The sequence below is a fragment of the Dunckerocampus dactyliophorus genome, chromosome 19 (assembly GCF_027744805.1).
Source record: "Dunckerocampus dactyliophorus isolate RoL2022-P2 chromosome 19, RoL_Ddac_1.1, whole genome shotgun sequence".
Taxonomy (NCBI): Eukaryota; Metazoa; Chordata; class Actinopteri; order Syngnathiformes; family Syngnathidae; genus Dunckerocampus; species Dunckerocampus dactyliophorus.
The window spans coordinates 14,416,927-14,432,043 of NC_072837.1; the positions used below are offsets into that span (position 1 = coordinate 14,416,927).

The window sequence follows — 15,117 nt, forward strand, 5'->3', positions numbered from 1 at the left end:
AGCTATTTGAGACACGCTGACCGTGAGACGCCGCCGAGGCCCGAAGACGCAGGATGCGCCGCAAAGTCATCAAACATCCTCATGTCAAAGGTTACGCTGGCTTATTAAATACCGTGCATACAGTGTATGTGTGTGTGTGTGTGTGTGTGTGTGTGTGTGTGTGTGTGTGTGTGTGTGTGTATATATATATATATATATACACACACACACACACACACACACAGGGTGGCCTTAAAGTCTGGACACGGGGGGAAAAATGTGTTTTAACATTTTAAATGTTTTTTTTTTTTAATGTAGTGTATATATATATATATTAAAAATATCAAAGATTTATTTCAGTTAATTTGTTCATTTTTAGATTTTTTATTTAAATATATTTAATTATTTTTAAACAATGGTTTAATTTTTTTTTTTTTAAGTAGGCTTTAAAAAACGAATATATGAAATTGTTTTTGAGTGTATAATATATGCATAGTACTTGTGCATATGAAATGTCCATACTTTGGAGACACCTTGTATACCCGATGACATCATCTTATTTACATTCTATACATGACATCTTCATTTTCACACTAAAGATGATTTTTGAACATCTGAAGGCTGCTGCTTTTTGCCTTTTGTCCTTTTAAAAGGACAAAGACTGCTCTGATGTCTCCATGAAGACCATTAGCTTCATCAGCCACAGCTGACCTTTCACCCCGCCATCATTGCCGTAATTGTTTAACCATCTGGAACAAATCATCACCCCCAAACGCACACACCATGCTACACACACACACCATGTGAGTGTGTAGCATCAGTCATGTCTTCATGCTCAGATGTGACAACATTCCAAAAAACACAAATTCCAATAAATAAACATTCTAAAACATTTAAAAATATCCTTTATATGCAAAATGAACCAATCACAAACAAGAAAACTCACCAGCAGATGTGCTGCTCTTCCTACACACTAACACACACGCACAATGTGTGCGTGTGTGTGTTGTGCAGTTCAGCACATTCCTGCTCCACACACACACGGTTTGAGTCCCAGTAGATACTTATACAGTACTGTAGTTTCAATCATGTACATTTACATTTTTACATGTACATTTTTTTCATTGTATTGCAATTGAACAGCATAACATTATTCAAATGTCATTTAGGAAAAGAAAGAACTTGTAATGACAGGGTTTACTGATGGTAACCATGACAACTGAAAGAAATAATTGTATGCATGAATACATGAACCGTTCCAGTCAACAAGACGTTTCAGGAAAATCATGATGAAAAAATGTGATATTCTTCTTTCCTATTTTGACGTGACTGGCTACTTCCTGCCTAACTTGATGTTTAGGCTTTGTCAAATGTCTCAACCAATCACAGGGCTGTGCCGTGGAAAGCAAAGATCATGTGATTTTCAGAGGGTAGCATGTTAGCATTCGTCTTGCAGTGTGGGGACAGCAGCAGACGGCGGTTGTAGCAGCACCTGATAGAAGAAGTCCTCGTTGGTCATGGATGTCACGCTCTGGACGCTCAAGTCTTTCTCCAAATCCAAGACCTCAGACCTGGACCTCCTCTGATCACATCTGCCGGTCCCCATCGTGTCCCCGTTGAAGGTCAGCTTGCGCAGCTGAGTCTCCAGGTCTCTGGTCACCTGAGAGTCTAGCAGCCCTCCAGAGGCCTTCTTGTCACCAGGACTTGTCCCCTGGGAGGACCACTGCAGCTGGCTCCCCGGGGTGTGGGTTGGTGCTGGGTCTGTGAGGAGGTTTTGGAGGACTCTCAGCGTCTTCATCTTGCTCTCCAAAGCTCTGCAAGACAAGCAGCATCACTGACAGTGTCATCAGTCAAGTCACTGAGACCAGATGAGGTAGAAGAACCTGCTACTCAGCTGGAACACCTCACAAGCTCCGCCCTCCTCACACCTGCAGTGGACCAACTCCCACGTGCACGATGTCTCCCAACCTGCGCGCGCACACATTTGCAGTCAGTGTTCCCTTTCAGCCCCACCCTCTGCTCTGATTGGCTGAAGCTTGGCTGCTGACCTGTGACGTCGACGGGTCGGACCTGGAGCGCCGAAACAGGGATGATCCAACGGAACTTGTAGGGGTCTGGAAGAAGTGAGCGTGATGCGGGCTGTCGTCGAGAGAAGATGTGAGAAAAAGCATGAAGAGAAAAAGACAACACCATGGAGAGTCTCTCACCATTTTCTTCTTCTTCTTCTTCTTCTTCTTGTCCCTGGAGACCACGATGACGGCCCGCTTGAATACTGCAGACAGAACCACACGGAACCAGAACCACACACATCACCAGGCTTTCATGTTTGAGATGGTAAGCCGTCTCAAGGTGGTGCTGATGTGCTTCATACCAAAGAGTGTGACTTCTGGTTCCTTCTTCAGATGAGCCAGACCTGGTGGCGGGTTGAGCCACACCGCTGAAGAGTGGAGCAGGAAGTCCCCCGTGGGCACCTGGACGTATGACATGGTCATCACTTGCATGGAGACATGGCATGATGATGAGGTCACCTGACCTGGCTGTCACAGGCCAGCTGTTGGAAGACATGTCCAAATTCCTCATGGATCTTCTTCACCTCGTTCATGTGACACGCCACCTCCTCCATGGCCTGCAGCGCCTCTGTGTGGACACCAGCAGACATTACATCATCACTGCCGACCGTGCTCGTGGTACCACCTGTCAGCCGCACGTGCTCAGCGCTGTCAGGCCGGGTCAGACCGATGAGTTCTCGCAGCAGAAGCGGGTACTTGAGAACTCTTTGAACGGGTTTGATGAGGAAGGAATCCAGAGAAGAAGAGTGCTGCTTGCTTGGGTTTCTGGCATCCAGGAACTGTTTGAAGGTTCTGTCCGTCTGGGCTGCACAGAGGAGAACATTGCTTCATGCGTGTCTTTCTTTTATTTTCACAGCCTCACCTCTCTCCAGAACTTTCTGCACTTGGATGTGGTTGGCACAGAAGCTGCTGTAGAGCTTAAAGTGCTCGGCGTAGTGCAGAAAAGATGCGCCCAGCGAGAGGAGAACTTTCTGGAAGCAAAGAGTCAAGGTCCACATTTCCCTTCTGAGATGAGGATGATGAAGATCCTCACCTTGACCTGCTCAGGTGAGTCCAGCTGGCAGAAGTCTGGACTTGAGGTGATCTTTTCCTCCAGAGTTTGGAGAAAAACTCTCTGGAAGTCCAACATCTCAGCAAGGATGCCCAACAGCGCCGCCATCTGGAAGAGACACACCGAGTTTCAGATCTGCTGTGATATGTCCTATGTGAGGAAGAGGAGGAGGACCACACCTCATCCTTGCTGAGGAAGGTCTCATTCTGCAGGGGAGTCAGGTAGACCTCAAACAAGCAGACCAGATCCTGTTGGACCGGCAGGACCACACCATTAGAATCAGCAGAACCATCACGAGCATGCTTCCTGTACCAGACCTTCACGTAGGACTTCTCCGTGTCCACCAGCTCCTCGAGTACCCTCCGCACACGCTGGCACACACTCAGGTGGGTGGGGCTTTCAGGCTGTAGGCCCGCCTCCTTGGCACGAGACTTCCTGGGCAGGGGAGTCGCCGCTTGGCTTCGTGGGAAAGTGTGGAGGAGCGAGTGTGGCGTCTGAGGAGGACATGGCATGTTTGGATCATCATCATCATCATCAGCATCATCATCATGCCACACCCCCTTTTTTAGCTCTTATTCCGTGCTTACCATCAGCCTGCAGCTCAGACAGCTCCTCCCCTCATCACGTGGCTCCTCCCATTCCTCCTCCTCCTCCTCCAGCGGCAGCACCCAGCACACCGCACCCATGTGGGGGGGGGTAAAGGTGGCCGCCCACGGGAAGTCAGAGGTCGTAAGGAAGAAGTACCATGTAAGAGTGGTCACTCTTCCTCCGTGGAAGCCATTAATCCCTCCGTGGCTGATGCAAGCTGATTAGACTGCTTCTCACAGGTCACATGACCACCAACCTGCCGCTCAGTATTGTGGGTACACCTACACACACGCACACTTCTCAAGATGCCCCAAGAGCCATTTGGTGGCGCTGTTGGCAAGCTAGCTAGACACAGCGGCATCAGCGCCAACAGGAAGTACCTTAGGCTTATCTGCAACCAATCACAGTGCTTCCTGTCAATTTCTTTCCAAAGCCGTGCGTGTGTTTGCGTGAGAGACAGGCCAACAGACCAGTCTATGCAGCGCAAGGTTGGTGATGGTGGACTAGCGGCATGGAGCTCATGTGTCTTGCAGCAGGAGCTCCGAGCGCGTGAGGAGACTCTGCATCAGGTCCGGGTCCACATGGGGAACCACGGTACCGGTCACAGCCAGAACCGGGTTTCCCCCATTCAGGCCTGATGGATAAAAGACACTTTGTTGTTTCTTGTGTGCACAGGAAGTATTGCATCATGTGACGTGGAGGTCTCACCTTGGGCCACGGTCACAGCAGGTCAACCTTGCTGATGAACACGCGTGTCCTGCCCACGTCATCCACCTGACCCATCATGGCGTCCACTGCAGAGGAAGAGCGTGTCGTGTCAGGTGATTTCATCACACTGAGCTCACACCTTTGCCCTTTACGGCAGCCAATCCACAGTACACATGGGGTTGCCAACCCCAGCTTTACTCAGTAGATCGAGGGTGTCATCAAGGTAATCATTTTCTTTTGAAAATATACTAAAGTAAAAGTTGTCCCTAACAGAAATATTACAGTTCAAATAAAAAAAACACTTAAGTATACCAGGGGTCACGAACACGGTGCTAGCGGGAACCTGCCTCTTCTAAAGATAGCTAAAATAGCGCCAATGCTAGCAGGTGCAGCGAAAATGAAATTACTGACCCCCAAAAAGATGGCAGAAAAAAGAAAAAACAATTTTCACGATGAACGGAAGGTAGTTTTTTTTTTTTTTTAACCACTCTGAAAGGAGCCTGCGTGTGTCACACAACTACCATGCTAGCTACCCACAGGGCAGCTGACTGAGCAGAAAGACTGCGAATTAAAGGCAGCTTTATGCTAACAGCAATCTTTAGCAAGGCCAGTTTAAAAACTCCCAAGAAAAAACCTAAGCCTCATTTAGAGCTACGCAATGATTAAGAAAAGTGCCTTTTCAGATGGGGAGGTTGTCAAAGAAGCAATGATGCTAATTGCTGAAACTATACTTGAAGACGAGCAATATAGAATCTCCACTCTCACCCGTGTTCAGCTGGGCTAACTACAATGGGAAGATTGTACCAATCATGGGAAATATAAAAATCAAACAATGTATGTTTTGTCAAAAAAATGTTAGTGGCTTGTGAAAATGGGATGAATTTGTAGAAGTGAAAATACTTTCACTTAGAGAAAATATCAAAATGTGTTGCATACCGATATTGATATTTTTTTAATTAATTCATTGCTATTGTGAGGAATCATTAACATGATCAGTGTCTTTACATAGATGAATATCAATTATTTCAGAAGTGTGTATCAAATTGGTAGCTCTTCACAATCAGTACCCAAGAAGTAGCGCTCTGTTTCAAAAAGGTTGGTGGCCCCTTAAGTTCACTCACAAAGTTGACTGATGAGCTGCCGGCCATTTTCCAGTGAGGGTTGCATGCATGCATACAAATGATACATTTTCTACATTAAAGATGCTAAAAGCAAGCCAGTGTAGGTCAATACAACAAAACATTCATTTTATTTTTACTATGCAGAGGGCCAAAAAAAAAAAAACCTGTGGGCCGAAAGCTGGCTGAACTTAATTTATGATCCAACTTAAGCTGGAATTAACGTGTCACTGAAGCTCCTTTTCCACCAAAACGTTGACAGGGATTGTGCTGTTTTGTTCAATGGTCTTTCCAGTCAGAAATATATTATACTGAATGTATTTAAACGAATGCATAAACATACATACTTTACAGTGTCAGACGAGCAGATAGTTATGAAAAACAATGTTTTAAAAATGTTTCACCACTGTATGACTGAACAATTTCACTTATTTAATGACAGTTTGTCTTCACATGATGAACAGAAAACATTTCCATCCATTCTAGAAGGTGAATGAAAGATTTATTGGCCTGAAGGGGGCGCTTTGGGTCCATACACAGATGCTGACCCTTAAAAATCCTCATTGCATCAGCACCACCTTTGTCCATGATGCTTTTTGTGTCTTCAATGAAGAATGAAGAAAACAGAGCCTTGGTGGATTCAGGACAGCACTGTCAATCAGTCATGACGTCAAAGGTTATATATGACTACTTCCTCTTCCTGTTTCTGTTCCCACCCGCTGTCCTGGGCCGGCCCATCTGCTTCCTCTTTTTGAAGACCGTCTTCTTCCTGCGCAGCGTCTTGGCGTCGCGGTCGTGGATCCAGTCGTCACGTTGACTCTCCCACTTGAGCTGCTTGATGCCTGCACGTCACAGGAAGCACCATGACATCACTTCCTGTTAGCGTTTAGTCGGTGTGAAATGTCTAACATACTACAAGCGACCTCAAGTGCTGGTGTTTGGACTCTGGAGATGAGCTGAAAGGACTTTCACAAAGAGTTTGGAGGACGCTGTGACCGCTCACCTGCTTTGTCAGCGTTGGCCATGGCGTTCAGTCCGATGTTGTCAAACTTGGCACCAGCGTTGTCGTCCAGCAGGCAGCCAAACTAACAAAACATTGTTGTTGTTTTTTAATTCTGCAAGAACACAATGAATGTCAGTGATTTTTGAGTACGAGTGAGACATCTCACCTCCTCTGCAGATGCAAACATGGCCGTGTCTTTTTGTCCCTTCTTCTTCATCTTCTTTGATCGTTTGGAACCTGCGAGGAAGAGGAGAAAGGATGAAGATAAAACATGTCTTGAGTTGGTTCTTTTTCATTTCAAACAAGAACAAACCAAAAGTTTCAGAAAAGTCCTGCTCCTCCGTCGACTTCCTTTTGACCGCCTTTGAATGCGGCGTCACCTCAGGAACGGCCATGTCTTCATCTGAGGACATTGGTGATGCGTTTAAAGACGTCACGTTTAGTTGCATTGAACTAGTTGAACATCCCGGCTAAAGAAAGTAAAAGGTTATTGCTGGGAACTCACCAACATCGTCGTCGTCTTCAAGTTCTGGAACTGTCAAACATTTATTGTGAAGTTATTTTATTGCCATGACAGATGGTAGCACAGATGCAAACTAAAGTTCCTACTGTCTACGTCGTCATCTCCTCCAGAATCCATGAAGGTTCCTCCTTCGTCCCCCAGCTCCTCCCCAAAGTCCTCCTCATCCATGCTGCCCAGGGACACCTCCTCATCGTCCAGGTCGTCCAAGTCTGAGTCATCTGAGTCGTCCGGTTCTTTCGCGCCTTTTTTCCTTTTACCGCTCGACATGTTCCTGAGACGTAAACGACACAAAGACCTGCAGTTAGCTGCTGTGTTACAAGCTAATGCTAACATCGTGAGCTGGGCGGAGACATGTTGGGATGTGTACTTGCGTACTTACTCTTAGTCCTTTCACTGCACAAGTGTGTTCACATTGACAAGTACAGCAAGAAGCAGTACACCAGGGGTCACCAACCCGTAGATCGCAAGTTACTAGTCGATCTTTGGGACGATCGCAAGAATGTTAGAAAAAAAAAATGTATTGTGACATTAGTGCCCTCCTCTCCTGAAGAGCGACCAACAGGCACGCATTTTAACCACTGAAAACGCCCGTACGTCTCGCCGCCTTCCAGGCAGCAACCCGCAAGCTCCAGCCAAGAGCCCAGTCCCCAAAACCCGGCCTAAGAAACTAGCGAACGTACACCAGCTCCCCTCGCCGTGGTTTGAGTGAGACGGAGGGACGGAGCGACACCGTGCAGCGATGTGTCTGAGCACACAACAGTAGTTATTGCACCTTAATATGGCTCAATATCTGCCGTTGCTACCTCCAAATGAAGGCACAAATATAACTCCATAGATGTGCACCTCCACAAAACTCTTCGAGCTGTTTCTCGTTAGCGCCGACTATTGTAACGCATTGACCAGTCTCTCTCTCCTCGCCACCGCTCGTCCACGACACCGAGGCAATAAGCAGAGATGTAATTTGCTCACAAGCCCGACCCACAAAGTAGAGGTGGCCAAAAATACGACTCGGGGGGCCATCCACGGCCCGTTGCTCATTTGTCATTGCATCACTGCAGAAACAACATAACATTTAAAAAACAGCAAAAACACACATACACTCTCTTGGAAAAAATGATTAGACCACCCTTGTTTCTTCAGTTCATTGATCCATTTGAATGCCTGGTACGACTAACGGTACATTTGTTTGGACTAATACAATGATGCTAACAAATATAGCTCATAAGAGTTTCATTTAAGAGCTGATATCCAGCAACTTCCATGCTTTTCTTGATGATAACCAAAATCAAATAGCTACGGCGGGGGTCACCAACGTTTTTTCTTGTGAGAGCTACTTTTAGAACCTTTACCTTACCTGTACCTTTAGTTGAATCAGGCATTAAAATGAACAAGAAACTGAAAAAACAAGGGTGGGCTAATCATTTTTTTCCACGACTGCAGTACACCATCCGTCCCCGGATATTGGGGGTTTTGGAGGTAGATCAGTGGTTCTCAACTGGTTTGGCTGCAGGACCCACCATAACCCCTCAGGGACAAGTGGTGACCCAGTTGCGGGAATTTTTCAACTCAGACCTCATATATCTTATACTTTAAGGGACTGTTTTGAACACAATGTGAGCTGCAGCGCTGAGACACCGTCTCTTTATGGCGCGCTCTTCTCCAGCAGATATCTGCAGCTGTGTGACAGACGGACGGCACGTTATGTCTCCAACTCGATGTCCTTCCTCTCCCACTGAAACTTGACAAAGTCACCCAGAAGCATGGCATGCATCTCACGGCGGCGTAGCAAGCAAATAGCGCAGACAAGAACGTGAGGTGCATTCACAGACACTGGGTCATTACATTATTTTTTTCCCCAGGCAAAGACCCGTAACCCACTGAAAAAGGCTCTGTGACCTACTTTTGGGTTCCGAGCCACCAGTCGAGAACTACTGAGCTAGATGACATGTAGTGATGACCCGCAGTGATGGCAATCAAGTATTGTGATGGTCGTTTCCAGTAAGTGTACAATGACAGCCTGAGAGTTGATGTCGCTTTTAGCAAGAAAAGCTCACCCTGCAAAGTCCAAGTCTTCTGCTGGCTGCTCCGTGAAGTACGAGTCTCCTTCGCAGGAGTCTGTGCAAAAGAGAGTTGCTAGCAACATATAAGAAAGGTTCCGTCATAAGGAGAGGCAGACTCACCAAGGATCTTGTCAAACTCGTCATCATCAACATCCTCCACGCTGTCATCATCGCCGTCTGCTCGTGGCCGACGTAGACGCTTCTCCTGCTGACGCTTCTGGAAGAATCTGAAACATCACAAACGGGGAAGATCCAAGATGTGGAGACTTTGGAGAAAAAGTTGTCCTTTCAAAAACAAGGAGAGGCTGAAGACGACCCACCGATAAAAGAAGATTTCATCCACAGGAATCTGACTTTCTTCTTTAGACAGAAACTCTTCACTGTTCACTGACGGAAAAACAAACCAAATACAAGTCAACAAATACAAATATCAGGGCTGTCAAATGATTACAATTTTTAAATCCGATTATTTACGGTTTTCAAATTAATCACAATTTATTACCATGTCACAATATGACTGAAATATGCCAATCCTGCAGTATATTTGACTCAGAGTTTAGCTGACAGTGTGACGTGGAGGGGCGTGATTGGGAGGAATGGCCTCCCTGATCTGACCCCGTGTGGTGTGATGTTGTTGGACTTCTGAGCGAACCACAGTTTGTCCATAACAAACACCATGCTTGAACATAAGGATGTCCACAAGTGTCCTTGGCACCAGGATACCGAAGGTCTAGATCAACTTTGTAGTTGTATCGTCAGACCTGCGTCTGCATGTTCTGGACACGCGGATGAAGAGAGGGGCTGATGGACTGGAGGTGTGTTTGTTTGGAGGAGGAGACACACATATGGTGTTGGAATTGCACTTCTGTTGCTGTGTTCACGTCAGAATCAAGTTCTAAAAGAGCATCAGACTCTGTGACTCTATGGGGAGCTACACTGTGACGCCGTCTGTCATGGCAGACAGCAGTGCGTATGCGCTAATTACGCTAAAAAAATGAATAGAATTACATAAATTAGCAGCAGTGACAGCCCTAACAAATGATAAAATACAGTAGTTTCAGTCTCACCTGGCAACGAGGCCACATGTGAACGCCATCTCTGCTTGGGCTGAACCACCGCCGTGTCTGTGTTCTCTACAACACACCACCACCATCATCATCATCACCATCACCACCACCAACATCATCATCATCATGCGTGTCCTCACGTTTGCCCTTCAGCTGTTTGGGGTTTCGGAAGACAAATCTGTCCAGGAAGCGAATGAGGGTGAAGTCCTGCAGGGGGTCTCCCGAATACATGATGAAGTCATTCTATGGACGTTTACACACAAAGTCACTAAGATCAAGACAGCAAAGACCATGTCCTTCCAAGTCAGTGAAGTTGGATTAATTACCTGCAGGAGCGTTTTAGCGAAGAGCGACACTGACGGGTGGAAGTGCAGCGACAACTGAGGACGAAGAGAGGATATAACATCACAGGACTACAAACATGGAAGATCATGAAACTACAACACAATCACATAACAGTTCAATGAACATTTTATTTGTGGTCTAAACAAGACAACATGACTTCAGAGATAGGAAGCTAAGCTATGCCAGTATTACACTACTTCAAACATTACTAGTCAGTACTACTACTTGTACTACGTCATGCAGACATCAACAAATACATACACCACTAAACTAGGTAGTACAACTGAATTACTCCATAGTCTAGTATTGTGTGTACTACTGTCTACATGCAGTTAATAACTGTACAGTAGTATAGTGCATAATACCAAGTAGGCCTGTCACGATAATCGATAAATTGATGAATAAAAATCGAAACAAAAAGAAGTAGGTCATTTTGCTGGCCTTGATAAATTGACATGTGCATGCGTGTTTGTTTTCCTCTCTCCTCTCTCTTTACCGCACAGGCTGGATGATGACAAGAGGGTTCACTCTGCACATTGGTGAAGTTAGTTTCATGTTGGACGTTGGATGTTCATCTCCATAGCAACAGCGGTAGTTCCCCCTCACAGTGCCTGGACCGCTCTCTCATGGTGCACGGGAAGAGAGGGGGAATATTTCCCCAGAGGCACGTCCTCAAACACTAACCAGCCAACTCCTGAACTAAACATGTCGAGGCGGCAAGTGGAAACATCGGCGAAGTTGGAGAAAATAATTTGATACTCTTACTAGCCATCGAACATGAGCATGAACTCACGTATATCTACAGCCAGTATAAGCTTGCTGGGTTAGCGGAGCATGCTAATGTGGCTGTGTGTGTGTGTGTGTGTGTGCCACTGAGGCTGTATGAGTTGTACTTTAGCGCTTGTTAATGTAACCCAGCATTTTAGGTTGGCCGCTGGCTTCGTGCAAGTTGTGTGTGAAATAAGCACAACAGCCGCTGCTTCAAGAGGCACTCGATGGCTATCTCACTTAGCCATAGTCACAACGCGTTTTCAGCACACTTCCGGCCTTCAAAATAAGAGTGGCGCACATCCCGTCTAATATTGGTAATAAGAGTGTCATAAAAATAGCTTACATTAATAAAGCTATTACAATTGCATCTGCGGTTTTATTTAAAAGCGCGTGACATTCCAATCACAATGTTAAACACTCTTGAGGAATTCAAGTTTATTGCTTTTGATAGGATGAACTCGCATTATGATGCCATATAATATGAAAAAATAGTTGCACAAAGTGTTGTCAATAATATCGATTAGACAATAATTTGTAGGACAATACTGTTATCGTGACAGCTCTATTAGTATTAATAGTAATTTAGTACTGTACACTAGTTTAGTATAGTGTGTACTACCAAGTGTACACTATGTGGTCCATAATAATTTCTCATCAATAAATAAAGTGAAATATGATGCGTGAGTGTGTGTGTTCTCACTTGTTGGAGTTCCCATAGGGTGGTACGGTCGGCGCCACAGAAAAGTGGGTTCCTGTGTCGCGGGTCGTACTTCTGCACACACTTCCCGCCTGGGAAAACAGGAAGTAAACAATCAGCTGAGTGATGACAGCGAGGGGGTGGGGCCAAGCCACTCCAGACCTTCAAGGTTCTGGTGATGGACCCATGATGGAGCAGGCTTGGACTCCTTTGGCGCCGCCGCTTCCTGTGGCTTGTCTGCATCTGTGAAGCGCTCCTCTTCATCATCATCATGATGATGGTGGTGGTCTTCAGCGATGTCTTTGAATTCTTCTTCTCCATCCTGAAGACAACAGATTTCACATGTTGTTCCATGCTTGAACATGTCTTACTTTGAAAGGACGACATACTCCTTCCTCCTGCAGCAGCGTCTTCAGGGCCGGCTTGGCCTTCATGACCTCCGACACTAGGAAGAGGGCGCCGCAGGCAAAGTGGGCGCCCTGCTCGGCGCTGACCTGCAGCAGACGCTTGATGAAGGCTTTGATGCGCCGCAGCACGATGTCGGCCTTCAGAGACTTGTAGAGAAGGTTCAGGAACATGTTCTGTCTGGACGACGTGGACAGGCCCGTGTCCAGCAGCTTCCTGTGAAGAGGTGGAGGTTCTTCATTATCAGGCATAAATAGCGCCCTCTGCTGACTGCTGCCAAGTATTGAAATGATTGTGCTTCAAACACAACTTTGTTGCTGCGCATATTAATGACAATGACAAGAATGAGCAAAGTTGAATACAACAATGTTGTTGAGGTATGACAGGCTGCTGGAAGCAGAGGAGGTAAAAGGGGCGGGGCCTGTACCTGTACAAGGCCGTGTAGTAGCGGTCAGAGACGCTCTGCTGGGCATCCATCACCTGGAAGAGCAGCATGAGTGCCTGCACTGCCGTGTTGAACTTCACCAGGTGGACCACCTTGAAGAGCGTGTCCATTTGCTCCTTGACCTTCTCATCGCCGGCACTGGCGTACGGGTACGCCCGGTTGACGCCAGACAGCAGCGCGCTCAGCATCTTGGAGTCCACGTCCTTGTTCTTGACGCAGGCGCGGAAAAAGGAGAAGTAGATGGTGATGAGCTTGGCAGCCAGCTGGGACTCCTCGTGGCTCAGCCGGACCTGGCTCAGGAAGCAAACGGCGTAGTACTGAGCCTTGGCACTGATGTTGGCACGGAACATTAGGCGCTCCACCTCGCAGCACACCACCACCTTCATGTTGGGGTGTTTGTGCAGCAGGGTCTCTAGCAGGTGCGAGGCCTTGGCGGCCATCTTGTACTCGGGGTCGCCCAGCTTGTTGACCAGCTGGACCAGCAGCGCCTTCTCCTGCTCGGGCCTCTGGCACAGCAGCTCGTGGGCGGTGGTCAGCGCCTTGGCCTTGGTGGCGGCCACCGTGTCGTGAGCCACCTCGTCCAGTGCTGCTACAAACTGCGCCACGTGGTGCTTCAGCTGGTGCTCAAAGTACCACAGTATGAGGCGGCGGTCACGGGCGTCATGGTTGCCGCTGGCCAGCTCCTCCAGCTTATCGAAGGGGTGCTGGTCAAAGGGGCGGAGCTTCCTGTTCTCTGGCAGTAGGTCAGACAGGAGTAGCTCTCGCAGCGTGTCCAGAGCCATCAGGCCCATCCTGCGGCTGCCCTTCTTCTTCACCATGGACACCAGGCTCTCCACGTGCTCCAGCATGTGCACCGGAGCATCCTGGATCAGAACCGTCATTGCTGCCATCCTGTCTGCCAGCACGCCAGAGGAGACCACCGTCTTCATCCAGGCCGAGTTGGCTCCTTTCTGCAGCTTCTTCTTGCTCTTGTAGAGCTCCACGTCGGCCTGAAAGAGCTGCTGGGCCAGCGTCTTGTACTGCATCACCACGCTGGGATCCTGGGGGGCTGATGAGCCCTCAGCACTGTAGTCCAGGTTGTGCCATTTCCCGCCAGGTTTGACCAGCACGGTGTTTCTCTGCTGGAACTCAAAAACGTTTTGTTTGACTCTTTTCACCTGAGCAGCTTTGCTCTTGTTCTGCTGCTCCTCTGAAGTCCCCTCCTGTATGTTGCAAGGTTTTTCCTTCTTGGTTTTGGACTTTTTGCCAGCGTTCTCGGAAATGACTTTGTCCTCAATCTCATCCTGGATGATCTGCTGGCCAGCAAGCTCCCGAATGCCCAATTTAGCAATGAAGTTCTCCAGTTCACCTTCCTCCAGGTCATCTATGGCACCTTTCTTTCCTCCATCCACCAGCTCGTTGGAAACGTCCAGGGTGCTCAGGAGCGTGAAGTCGGCCTACAGACAACAACAACTTTAATAATGAATGAAAATGAAAATGAAAAGTGCCACAATAGCGAAACGAATTCATACATGTTTTATTTCGAGCTCACACACTCACCGTAGGATTGCACAGCTTAATTTATTATTAACAATGCCTGGACATAACACTTCACGTGCAAATGTATTCTCACCCGAGTACCACCAAGCAGCAGAACTTCCTCCAGACTGAACCCGTCGTGCCCCACCGGGTCTTCATCGTCTTCACTGTCATCTTTGCCGCAGTTTTCTGTTTCCTTTTCGTTCTCCTCGTGATTAATTTTCGTTTTTTTAGCCGCATAGGACTTTTTACTTTTCTTGGTTTTGGCCGCCATGCTCCTGCCACACGAGTACACGCAACCCGGAAGTGAAGTGTTGACGTCAAAGAGGTCGTTTCCGTAAATACTGGAATTTTTTTTGTAAACAGAACCACACAAATGTTTAAATATTAGCATAGAATAAATTTAAAAATATTTGGTTATTCTGATTCTGAAAGTGCTAATACGAGTTTAAGGGTTTATTTCATCCAATGGAATTTTCTGTAACTGACGTAACAACCAATCCTTGGTAACAACGCTTGGCCAATTGGGATTTTTGTTTTCACTACTTCCTAAGTAATTTTTCAAAATAATATTGAAAAACGACAAAGGTGCAGAGAAGCCGATTTTCTGGTGTCTGTTTAGTCAAACTTGTTCAATTGTATTGTATTGGTTGTATCTAACCAATTCAAAGTACAATTTCTCATATGTCCATACGTTTGACTTGGAAAAGTATGTGTATGAGCGCTATTAAAAGTAGTCTTATTGTGAAGAATATCCGGTTTTATCGCAG

At 46.8% G+C, this 15,117-nt stretch overlaps 2 protein-coding genes across 3 annotated transcripts; both read right to left on the reverse strand.

Annotated features, from left to right (window-relative positions):
- Window positions 1–886: 886 nt before the first annotated feature.
- On the reverse strand, window positions 887–4,173 carry LOC129171856 (rho guanine nucleotide exchange factor TIAM2-like). 2 transcript variants are annotated; one of them, XM_054760906.1, is made up of 12 exons: window positions 3,687–4,172; window positions 3,417–3,593; window positions 3,279–3,347; window positions 3,082–3,207; window positions 2,911–3,019; window positions 2,674–2,853; window positions 2,513–2,616; window positions 2,351–2,450; window positions 2,187–2,251; window positions 2,028–2,118; window positions 1,863–1,947; window positions 887–1,793 (listed from the first exon to the last, which is right to left on the reverse strand). In XM_054760906.1, the coding sequence occupies exons 1-12, from the start codon at window positions 3,783–3,785 to the stop codon at window positions 1,418–1,420; spliced, it is 1,581 nt and encodes a 526-aa protein (XP_054616881.1). In that variant the 5' UTR covers window positions 3,786–4,172; the 3' UTR covers window positions 887–1,417. The 2 variants fall into 2 exon arrangements, with proteins under 2 accessions (XP_054616881.1, XP_054616880.1); XM_054760905.1 differs by having other exon boundaries at window positions 2,513–2,853; window positions 3,687–4,173.
- A 1,178-nt stretch (window positions 4,174–5,351) lies between these two features.
- On the reverse strand, window positions 5,352–14,884 carry cebpz (CCAAT enhancer binding protein zeta). The gene is made up of 17 exons (XM_054760899.1): window positions 14,442–14,884; window positions 12,812–14,265; window positions 12,369–12,600; window positions 12,142–12,301; window positions 11,983–12,071; window positions 10,493–10,546; window positions 10,307–10,409; window positions 10,167–10,232; window positions 9,420–9,486; window positions 9,220–9,326; window positions 9,094–9,154; window positions 7,126–7,310; window positions 7,022–7,051; window positions 6,830–6,919; window positions 6,683–6,753; window positions 6,517–6,598; window positions 5,352–6,355 (listed from the first exon to the last, which is right to left on the reverse strand). The coding sequence occupies exons 1-17, from the start codon at window positions 14,739–14,741 to the stop codon at window positions 6,201–6,203; spliced, it is 3,306 nt and encodes a 1,101-aa protein (XP_054616874.1). The 5' UTR covers window positions 14,742–14,884; the 3' UTR covers window positions 5,352–6,200.
- Window positions 14,885–15,117: the final 233 nt, after the last annotated feature.

What these genes read in the sequence shown, in the direction of transcription:
- LOC129171856 (XM_054760905.1), bottom strand. Translation starts at nt 3,785, where the DNA reads ATGGGTGCGGTGTGCTGGGTGCTGCCGCTGGAGGAGGAGGAGGAGGAA. An exon ending in AGCTGGCCTGTGACAGCCAG is followed by an intron (nt 2,451 to 2,512) that starts GTCAGGTGACCT and finishes TCATACGTCCAG; the next exon opens with GTGCCCACGGGGGACTTCCT. An exon ending in ACCAGAAGTCACACTCTTTG is followed by an intron (nt 2,252 to 2,350) that starts GTATGAAGCACA and finishes TTCTGTCTGCAG; the next exon opens with TATTCAAGCGGGCCGTCATC.
- cebpz (XM_054760899.1), bottom strand. Translation starts at nt 14,741, where the DNA reads ATGCTAATATTTAAACATTTGTGTGGTTCTGTTTACAAAAAAAATTCC. An exon ending in TGCTGCTTGGTGGTACTCGG is followed by an intron (nt 14,266 to 14,441) that starts GTGAGAATACAT and finishes TGTTGTCTGTAG; the next exon opens with GCCGACTTCACGCTCCTGAG. An exon ending in GGCCAACGCTGACAAAGCAG is followed by an intron (nt 6,356 to 6,516) that starts GTGAGCGGTCAC and finishes TGTGACGTGCAG; the next exon opens with GCATCAAGCAGCTCAAGTGG.